The 10,948-nt window shown below is 45.6% G+C and overlaps 1 protein-coding gene across 2 annotated transcripts; it reads left to right on the plus strand.

The window, feature by feature from the left end:
* Positions 1-27: 27 nt before the first annotated feature.
* SEC11A (SEC11 homolog A, signal peptidase complex subunit) lies at positions 28-7,461 on the plus strand. Of its 2 annotated transcripts, none has more exons than XM_034066085.1 (6): positions 28-155; positions 253-362; positions 2,253-2,402; positions 6,107-6,226; positions 6,766-6,823; positions 6,985-7,461. In XM_034066085.1, the coding sequence occupies exons 1-6, from the start codon at positions 105-107 to the stop codon at positions 7,033-7,035; spliced, it is 540 nt and encodes a 179-aa protein (XP_033921976.1). In that variant the 5' UTR covers positions 28-104; the 3' UTR covers positions 7,036-7,461. The 2 variants fall into 2 exon arrangements, with proteins under 2 accessions (XP_033921976.1, XP_033921977.1); XM_034066086.1 differs by having other exon boundaries at positions 37-155; positions 265-362; positions 6,985-7,278.
* Positions 7,462-10,948: the final 3,487 nt, after the last annotated feature.

Below are 10,948 nucleotides of genomic sequence, written 5' to 3' on the forward strand. Positions count from 1 at the left end.
GCCCGGACGCGGCCGCGAGGCGGGCGGAAGCGAGCGCGGAAGCGGAAGCGGGGCCGGGCGGGCTGGTGCCGGGCGGGCTGGTGCCGCCGCGCTCGGTGCCGGAGATGCTGTCGCTGGACTTTCTGGACGATGTCCGGCGCATGAACAAGCGGCAGGTCCGGACTGGGGGGGCCGGGGCGCCGGGTGGGGAGCGGGGTGGTTTGGGTCTGCCCTGCCCGGGCGCGGGGCCTGACCGACCCCCCCGACCTCCAGCTCTACTACCAGGTGCTGAACTTCGGCATGATCGTGTCGTCCGCCCTCATGATATGGAAGGGGCTGATGGTGGTGACGGGCAGCGAGAGCCCCATCGTGGTGGTGCTGAGGTAAACGGGTGGGTCCGGCAGTATCGCTCCGGAGAGGGGGTGAGGGCCGGAGAGCCGTTGGCCGGCGGCGCTGGGCCCGACCGAAGGGGTTTTCCTGAGGGATGGGGCAGCGAGAGGCTCCCGTCCCGCCCTTGGCCCACAGAGAACTCGCCCTGCCGTGTAGCGCAGAGCAGCAGGCAAGGGAAGAGAAAGCAGGTAAGCATGGCCGGCAGTCTGCAGTGAAACCAGCATCTTTTCCTTCTGTGTCTGTCAGCTGCTGGGTTGTACCCTACAGGGGTGGTCCTGAGGATGGGTGAAGGGGAGGAAGGACTTCAGAGAAACCAGCGAAACTCTGGATTGTATCAAACCTCGCTGAGAAATGGTTGGTGGTGCAGGTGAAAGAGCCATGCAAAAGAAAGGCCTTGAAGCAGAGAAGCTGGGGGGGGGGGGGCGATTATCCCTTATAAACACAATGTTTGTGGCAGACCCCATCCTCTCATCAAGGGTAACTGCACTTCTCATAGCTAAAGTTGTGGTAGCAGAACACCTCAGCGCAGTGATACCTCTGTGGTGCTGGCCGCTCTTGCCGCATGGATAGGTGAAGTATCAAATGAGCCTTGGTGAGTGAAAAGGGAGTTGATTTGAGACACCAGGGAATAAAGTTTTACAATTAAAAGGATTTGGTGTTTTCCTGAAATGCCTGGGGAATGTTATTACATGTTATAGTTCATCTTTAACAATAATCACTAGCTTGTCTTTCACAGTGGCTTGGTTTTCCCCTGGCCTTCTAGTAAGCTATAGCGTGGCCAGAGAAAGGGGAGCCTTAGCTGTGTTCTTTTATATAAGGTTTATTGCTCTGTGACTGGATATGTTTTAGGTATTGCATGTTGCCCTCACAGAAGTGCGGTGCAGTTGGTATCACTGGTGTTACTCCCACCCTCCTATTGCATGGGACAGATTCCTTGGGCAGCTATTGGCTGCTGGTATGGTTATTGCCCAGGGCCTGTTCTGTGGCTGCGTTGCCCTCCCTGTGTGTTTTTATGTTGGTGTTAATCACCACATGCCATTTAACAAAACTCCCTGCCAAAGGGCCTGTAAGTGCAGGGGAGATATTTCATGCTGTTTCTCCAATGAGTAAGACAGGGGCTGTCAGGTCGTGTCGCTTCTTCAGCAATATGATCTTCTGAGTAGCAGCTTCCGTGCTGCCTCAAGATAAACCATGAATATATGTGGTACTTAAAGTTCATCGTTTTGTTTTGGACTGCATTATTTATTTGAAAGGAAGAAGGTTAAGTATTTTGTAACAATTGCCATTTAGAAGACAGGACTAAAATAAATGAATAGCAGTGCTGAAATGAGATTGGGAAGCAAAGTCATGAATCACGGTAGCAAATTTTTAGCACACCCGTCTGTCTGTTCCAGATGGGAATGCAGAGCCTGTGTGTGTTCAGAGCTTTGTTAGTGAGGAGGATCTACCTGCCTGCAAAAAATGACACCAAATGAAATAAAAAGATTGGACTTGATGGTGTTAAGGGTCTTTTCCAACCTCGCTGATTCTATGTAAAGAAGCTTCCCACCACTGTGGAAGTTCTGCCAATGAATTGCTCAGAAGTCAAGAAGTTGCTGCTTGTCATCAGTTTTGCTGTTATGAAGAAAGCAGAAGGGTTTTCCTGTTTGGTATGATGTTAACACTGGCTGCTGGCAGTGCTCTTTTCCCAGCAAATTTAACCTGGTAGGATGGGGATTTAAAATCTGATTGTGATAGAGGTTCAACAGTGCCTGGTCTCCAGGGTGGTTTTCTTAGGAGCTCTTTGTTGAGGTTCTTGTGAGATTTTTCTTAAAGGACTGTAATCTCCAAAACCTGATTCTGAGTGTTAAATATTGTTCAATTGCTCCTTTTCTCTTTTTCAGTGGCAGCATGGAGCCTGCATTTCACAGAGGAGATCTCCTGTTCCTCACAAATCGAATCGAAGATCCAATCAGAGTGGGAGAAATCGTGGTCTTTAGGATAGAAGGAAGGGAAATTCCTATAGTCCATCGTGTCCTGAAAATTCATGAGAAGTATGTTAAGAATCTGGGGGGTTCTACTGCAGGATGTTAAGCTAAATTATGTTTTTCCTCATCTCCTTGGTTAAATGAATGGGTGTGCTGTCAGTAACTGGTATCCAGGTGCTGCAGGAGGCAGCACAGAAGTTTCAGACAGACAATGTCTGCCCTCCTTGGTTTACTTGTAAAGGTAATCCAGCAGAATGTAGAAGGTCTGTGCGAGTAACCTGGACTCCCCATGTCACTTAACGTCTCCTGTGCCATCATTTCCATCCCAAGGCACTACGTACTGTCACTTTTAGGCACAGCTGCACTTATGTGTGTGAAGTTATTCTTGTTTGTGGAGGTGAAACTGATGGAAGAAGGGTATTTTGTGTGTAGGGTGCATTATTTTAAAGTTTGTCTTTGTGGAAGAAAGCAGAACCCTCCCTGGCTTCTGCTGTCATGCAGAGGGAGGGTGTTTCTTTTCTTCTCTGTAGGAAGTCTGGTGGTGTTACATCTCTGTGCATTGGGCTGTCCATATACTGTTCATTCTCTGAACATCTGTCAGGTTGCATGTTTGAAGGAATGAAGAACAGTCACTCTGGTGTGATTGCTGAACAGGGCTTAATTTTCAAGCAAGGCTTCCTCAGCAGCCATGAGCCTTTCTGTTTTGATGGATGCTATGACTGCTTGAGGCCAGTCTGGGGGGGGGAGGAAATGAGCCTTCCCTTTGGGCATTTGAGCAAAAACTAAATCTTGCACTGAATCCCTGGTTCTTCAAGCCAGCTCGGAGAGGGCAACAGTTGGATGGGGTCACAGCATCTGTTTCTGCAGAGTAAATACCTGCTGGAAGATGTGTGAACTGGAGCTATACCAGCACTCAGAGATCTATTCCTAGGTTAAGGGAATCACTTGAATCATGTGTAAAGGTGGCATTTGATGACTGCTTCAGTCAAGTGAGGTTGAGGGGGTAGAGAAAGGTCCCTTCCCCCAAGCATTCATGGCAGTCACAGCTGTTGAGACACCCAGATCATTTGGCCCAGAGGCAAGGTCAGCCAGGTTCATGCACACAAATAGTTCAGCTGAAATCCTTGCTATGAGAGGGTGGCACCTCTTCCCAGTAGACAGAGCAGTCTTTGCTGTTCAGATTTATTCTGTAGTCAAATCTTTTAACAATGCCGGTTTTTAAAGTACCACTTTGATACCAGTAATTCAAAAATAAAAGTCAGTATAGTTGGTAAATCTGTAATCTAATGTTGCACGTGCACTTTTTGAGATGTCTTGGGAACTCTTACGTGAAATGCTACTTTCCTCCTCCCCTGTTGTGTATTAAAGGCTCAGCTGGGCTCCAATGCTGCTTGGGCTGATTATTGAGGAGGCAACAAAGTTCAAGGTCTTATTTCTCCACTCTGAGCCACCGTATAGGAAGGAGAAGCAGAAATGTGCATTCTGTGTGTCAGTTCATCTCCAGATATTACCCACCCTACACTTTTTGCTTGTGCTGTCTTAGCACTATAAAGGTATCCAGAGTTTTTTCCATTTTAAGTAACAGGCCTATAGTGCCAGTCCTTTATTCGGTGAAGTAAAACCATTCTCCAATATTTTAGATTTCATTTAAATAAAACAACCAACTACAAACCTGAACTTTATGTTAGGAAAGATAAACTGAAAAATCACTATGGTGACCTTAAGCCAGGCAGAAGCCAGGAGAGCTGGAGGCAGGGCTCGGGTATCAGTTGCTTTTTTAATTGTTTAAAGAATATTTTTCTGGTACTAGTGTAGAGTTTGGGAGTATCCTCTGAATGGATGGAGTTCCCCATTTCTTCCTGTAGTCATGGACTGAATATGAAAACTGTGAAAAGTCTCTGCAGAAGCTGACAAAGAGTGTGAAGCTGTGGGAAAACAGAAACCCTGTTCCCTTTGATCTTCTAGCACTTTGGGCTCCAGTTCACATCAGTATAGTTTCAGGGAGAACATGGTTTTTCCTTGCTGGTCCTTTTTTCTTCGTTTAGACTGAAATTGAATTAATTCTTTATCACTAAACACACTCTGTGGTCAAAACTTCCTTGGTGGTTTTGGTGCAGGACAGCCAAAGCAGATTTTATTCACCTTTCAGACAGAGCAGCTGTGCTGTGGCCTTCTTGTCTAGTTCATGATAGACCATTGAATCTGGTCAGTAAGATGGTGTGCTCCTACACCACCAGTCTGCAGAGATAACTGTTTTCTCTCTATATTTGGGTATCTTCTTTTTCCAGACTGTATCTCTTAAGTTCTAGAGTTTGTTGTCCCTACACAGGGAGACAAATGTGCTTTGAAGAAAGATCTGTTCTTTCCCCGACTTTTTTTCCTATCAAGCTTCTCCTGTTGAGTAACACATGCTGCTATTCAGGCATGATGAAAACAGCATGAGCTCTGAAGACCTTCTGCATGTTTTCCTGTGTTGCATTTGATCTGTCATTTCTGTGAGTAAGCTGACAGAGTCAAGCATGGAGAATGCTCCTGCTCAGCATCTGCCTCCGGATGCCACAGGGAGATGACAGTGGTCACTGAACCCCGAGCAGTGGCACAGGTTGCTGCTTGGAAAACAGCAGAGCTGACTGCCCAGCAAACTGAATGGAAATGACTGGGAAGGATGCACAATGTGGTGTGTAGAGCTAGAGCATAACAACAGCTGTTTCCAGGTCAAAGGTTCATCTGCTCCGGGATGCTGGTTTTGGCAAGTTAACTAATTAATCTCACAATGAATTAAAGACTAGAGAGAGTATTCAGTGATAATTTCCCTGCTTTAGCACATTATGATTTCAGGCACAAAGCCACAGTTCGTTATTTATGGCCTCCTTCACTTTTTTGCATGGAGTATCTGGTCACTTTTTAAATTGATACAATTTTTTGGCATCCAAAATACCCTTCCAGTGAGATGTTTGCACTGTTAGTTCTGCATAGCACCTTCTCTGGCTTGTTTTAACTTGTTATCTCTGAGTTTCATTTGATGTCCTCTCAGTCTGGTATTGGAAGAGGCAGTGAAAAGCTGTTTTATTGTTGTTTGTGTCATTCTTATTGGACTACCATCATATCTCCCATCAGTTCTGTCTTTTCCAGGCTGAAGAGTCCTGGTCTGTTGTTTCTTGTATGGAAGTGGTTCCAGACCTTGTTATCCATTTCTGAGCCTTTGCCAGCTCTTCTCTCCATTTCAAAAAAGGATATAGGGGGTTCAGAACTGCACAGAGCATTCAAGATGTAGGCACATTGTGAGTTCATGCAGTATCATAATGGTATTGTTTGCTTTGTTTTATCCCCCTTTCCTAATAATTTCTAAGTTTCGGCTTGCTTCTGACCACCACTGTGTAGAACTGTATGCTTTAACCCCAAATCTCGTTTTGGGTGGTAGTACGGAGCCCAGCACCCAACATTTGTATATGAAGCAAGAAAAGCATCAACATGAGAGAGGTCAAAAGCAAAGAGGCGATAGCTGCACCTTTGCTAGAAATGTCTCATCCTGCTGATTCTGTTCTTCAGCTCTGCTAGAAAGCTTGTCTGGGGCCAGAATTCATTCTTTCATTGGCAGTGTTCCTCCAAACTGCTTTCCACTGCATTTGATAGACTTTCCCTTTTTCATCTTGCTTGACATGTAGGACATGATTGCTTCTAAAACCTTTGTGTTAGTCTCTATGTGCTCACTCTAGAACAGCTTTTAATGAGTTATTCTCTGACTTACCTGGCTGCCTTTTCTTTGCTAGGCAAAATGGTGACATCAAATTTCTGACAAAGGGAGACAATAATGCTGTTGATGACAGAGGGCTGTACAAACGAGGGCAGCACTGGTTGGAGAAAAAGGATGTAGTAGGACGAGCAAGAGGGTAAGTGAAGTTGAAAAAGATGCTGCTTTTTACACTGCCCTCCCCCGGTGCCATCTGTTAATCCCCCTCTTACTCTTGAACTCTCCCTGCTGGGTTTATGTGACCTGCCTGAAAACATTTCAAAAGGTACTGTGGAGAGTTAAAAAACAAAGGTAGTTCAGTTTTTGGCTGGGCTTAAGCGAAGGTATCAAGACCTGAGCTGCATCCTGAGGTTTTGATCCTGGGTGGACACCGATGCAAAGTCCACGCACACTCAGGCGTGATTGGAATTCCCATCAATATCAGTCTGCAAGGCACAGTCTTTGCAGGCAGGTGAGAGCTGAATGGGGCAGAGGCTAAAACATACTCTCGGGCTGATTGTCACTCAGCTCCCACTGCCATGGCTTCCCTACTTGGGAGGAAGAAGTCCCAAGCCTGTTGAGCCTGTTTACCATAGCCCTCAGCATACTTAAGTGGCTCTTCATTTGCTGAAGTACCAGGGCAGTGTTTCTCCGATATGCAGCTTTGAATAAGTTGTAATAAAACCTTTATTCTTGTAGATTTGTGCCCTATATTGGAATAGTGACTATCTTAATGAATGATTATCCAAAATTTAAGGTAAGAGCTCTTTTCATTTTCTGCTTCCTTCTCCCACCCCAGCTAAAATTACTTCATGAGAACTTTACAAGCACAGGCAGAACCATTTGCCCTGTGTGTTTGCTGCTGTTACTGCATCTTTAGATATGAGTGTGCGTTCTTGTGTCTCCTTTTTCTTACAGTATGCAGTCCTTTTTTTCCTGGGTCTGTTTGTGCTGGTCCATCGAGAGTAGCCACTTGAACTGAAGTACAAGGTGAAGGTGCCATGGATTTCTTTTAGAACAATGAAAGATGAACGTTTGAAGTAGATGGTCTGGTGTGCCAGGAGGAAGAAGAAATCCATCCAAGAATTTCAGAGCTTCTTGGATTTGTTTTGTTTTTTACTGCGTAAGGGGAAATGTTTGTCACAGTATTTCCAATGGTTTGTCACATTTTAGCATTTTTAGTGAATTTTTATATTAAAAATTTAAGCCAAACTGGTCACTGTTTGTACTTTGCAGCTGAGCTTCCTCTCGAAGTGCCTACAAGACTGCTTCTAAGTCTGTGCCTCCAACAGGGCAAGCATGACCTCTCCCTGTGCTGACTGAACTGTCAAACACTGGCTGTGGAGGTGTTGTTCTTTCCAATTCAGAACTGGAATAAAGATTTTGCATCTTGCCCGGTATGATCCCTGCCACATTTTTTGTTACTGCTCTGCTGAGTGCAGCCAGGAGGTACCTGGGCTTTGCCATTGCAGGATGACTCCTAGAGCCTCGTGAACTAACTTGTCCTGTCTTTACAGAGCAATAGTAGCTCCTCCTCATTTCTTTATGGAGAGTAAGTGGTCCTGAGCCATAGATCCATTGATATTTCTATGTTTCTATAAATCACACTGAAATCTGCTTGAAGGCTTTAAGGTGTTTTGGGCAGAAGATGGCAAAGGATTACTTCATGTGTAAGCTGGCATTGCAGCACTAGGTAGCAGAAGAATTGAGATGGGAAGTAGCCATAGCTGTTGGCAGGGACAATTTAATAGGATGCAATAATAAAATTTTCTTAGGTTTGTTTGAGGTTGTTAATGGTCCCTGCAGCTGGCCACCTCAGGAGCTCACCTGACAGGCACGGGAAGGCTGTGCTCCCATTGCCCTGAGGTCTGCAAGAAGTCACTTGTCACCATGTGCAACAGATTTTTTTCTAGGCTTCTTATTCAGGATGGTGATCTTGCTTGTGCAGATGTGGTGTCAGCAGTGCCCAAGGAAGAGAGTCTGCAGTTAGCAGCTTCAGTCTAAACTTGTGCCACTTTCACTGGGTGATTGACCATTGTAACTGGTGTCTGTGGTGTTACACTGACTCATGAAACCATTTTGCTTCCCCTTCACCAGGGCAGATCTCACAAGAGCAGGCAGTGGGAGCACAACCTCCCTCTGAGGCTGCCTGGCCCCTCTCCTGCAGTTTACTTTCTGGTTGTCTTGCTAGAACAGCTGCTGCGTGTTACTTCAGGTGCATTTCACTGTATCTTCCATTCCCTCTTCATGACTGCTCCAAGAATCCACAGCAACAGGGATTATCATGGATGATGATGCTGCCCTGCACACAGCTAGGGTAAAAGCAGTCAGGAAAGGCAATGACAAAACCCAGCCAGGTGTTTATGGTCTATTTATGTTTCTTGCATGTCATTAGGGTTGTCAGGCCTGTCCCTCCTATGGAGGTGAATTGTGCCATTATTTATGTCCGTGGGACCATTTTGTTTGATGTTCAGGAGCTGGGCTGACTTGTCCCAAAATTACATATATTTAACATATATCTCTGTTAAACCCAAAATGAGTCGGTTTAACCAGTTAGTTTGTAACCTGAGTAGCATGAAGCAAAAAATCATCTTATGTTTGGGACACTGCAGAGAGTATATGAATGAACAGGTCCAGCCCCTACCACTGAGCTTTGGGCCTGTGACTCTTTGTATAATCAGTAATAAACTCAGTAATAAAAAATGGTAATAAAATCCTTCTCTCCCAGTGCTGGAGCTCTTGGGAAGAGAATTTGGATACAGTTTCTCCAAACTGCTTGGGTCACAGATGGAATGTTTTGTCTTTAAAAGCCAAACCTGGGCAGCAGTGAGGGAACACAAAACCACTCTTTGAGAGCTGCTCTCACTGTGGAGCACCTTCCTGAGGACTTAGAGCAGCATTTCTGCCTTTGCAGGTCACACTGAGGCCAAGTCTCTGTTCCCTACTTTGCCTTTAGCTTAAACTGCTTTTGTGCATAAATTGGTTTTTAACGGCGGCTCACACAGAGGACTGAGTTGAGCTCTTCTGAAATCTGCTAATCAACACCTCCCAGTGAAAATGTGAGTGCTGCTGTTGCTGTTCTCCAGGTCCTCTCACTTTCACACCTTCTAGCAGTGATCAGAGCATGCAGCAGCAGTTGTGCTACTGTCAATAAGTTAATTTAACAAAAAAGTAAAAAATATAATGGATTTATGATTACACAGGAAGGATCAGCTCCATAATCCTCTCTCCAGAGCAGCTGCTGTATTCCCAGTTCTAAGAGGAGAGGAAAAAATTGGTCATTTTGAGATGTCAGGAAATGGTAATGTCCCTGCCCTGCTTGCAGCAGGGTTACTCTGCAGTGTCACTGGCTATGGGCAGTGTGGCTGAGTGGCCATGCTCATTACAATGTGGGTGCACACCTGTGCTTGGGCATTTGAAGGAAGGTACCTTGCCCAGCCCTGCTTTTGCATGGTGCCTTGTGAAGGAACTGAGCAGGAAGCACTTAAAAGCTGCTTGCTTGGACTAAAGGCTGGGATGAAGCCAGCTACAGCCCTGCTTCAGCTGATTTCTCTCTTCTGGGTTTGCAGGCACTCTAAGAACAGAATCAATTGCCCTAAATCAGGAGCTGTGGTGTGAGATTTGGGAATTAATCTGTGGCCCGTGTTCAGCCTATTTTCAGCTCAGTGTAGCTGAGAATGTGCTTCTGTGTTATCAGCAGTCGTGAACTGAGGTGTTGGCTCTAATTAAAGTGAGGATAAATAAGCAGTTAATCTGCTCACAGCTTGAACACCCACCAGCTCCCACATTACCTCCCACATCCCAAACCACGTCCCTGTAACGCCTTTCCTGCTACAGTGGGAAGAGAGGGTGCTAGGGATGAGCCTGCACAAGCTGGAACCAAGGACACGGGGGCAGGATGACAAAGAGTTGCTGCCGGTTCTGTCCCCACCAGGCTTAACTCTGGTTTGCTGAGCAGAAGAGCTACAGAGCATGTGGGATCTGGTTCAGCTGGGTGCTAATGTGGAAATGTTTGGCACACGCTGCTGTGCTCCTGCAGAGCCAGGGGGTTTGCTCTTACAACTTGATATATCTCTGGATTTTGTTTCAGTTTTATTCTTTTTGGGTTTTCTTGTTAAAGTGAATCTGCCTGGCCAGCTCCAGCAAAGCCTTTGAGACTTAAGGCATTGGAGATGGATGGAGATCTTTGTGTCACAACAGGAATGAAATTTGTTTGTAAAGTATGCATGTGTTGAAAGGGCTGCTTTATAAAGATAAAAAAAAAAGAAGATAAAATTCTGCCAGGGCCAAGATTGCCGCTGTCTCTGTTGCGGTTACAGCTAAACAACAGGTTTTCTGGTTGGCAGTTTCATTGCTTAATTACTGTTCAGTTACATCCGCAGCTTAGGGCACAGATTCCTGCATGAGCAGGAGCTGTTTCACACAGCAAAGCAATCTGAGGGTTGCTAGAATTTGGTTGGGTCTTTTTCATATCAAAGCCAAACGCATGAGGAAGAGTGTGGTGGATGGGAGGTGAGCTGTGAGGAGCAATGTGCTGAAAGTTGAAGCTCCTTGAGACAAAGGCTGTCTTTGTATAATTATGATGCTTGAACACACGGTTGTCAGTTAAATAGTAATAAGCATTACACTGTTTCATCCAGGCCTGGCACTGCACTTTGCTTACCTGGGTTTCTAGGGCTCGGGTTTGTAAGATGATCAGTTGCATGCTTTCTTCAATGAGACCATGTAATCTCGTGGTTTTCCTGCCCCTAAAATCTGAACAGGACAAACTTATTTTTTTATGGAGACTCTGCAAGGTTATGTCTTGTCCCTTCATGGTTAGAAGACAACTTCCTGCTGGAGAAAGGCAGGAATGCAGACTTAGCTCCTAGGCTGGGCTCAG

This window comes from Melopsittacus undulatus, chromosome 9, assembly GCF_012275295.1.
Source record: "Melopsittacus undulatus isolate bMelUnd1 chromosome 9, bMelUnd1.mat.Z, whole genome shotgun sequence".
Lineage (NCBI taxonomy): Eukaryota > Metazoa > Chordata > Aves > Psittaciformes > Psittaculidae > Melopsittacus > Melopsittacus undulatus.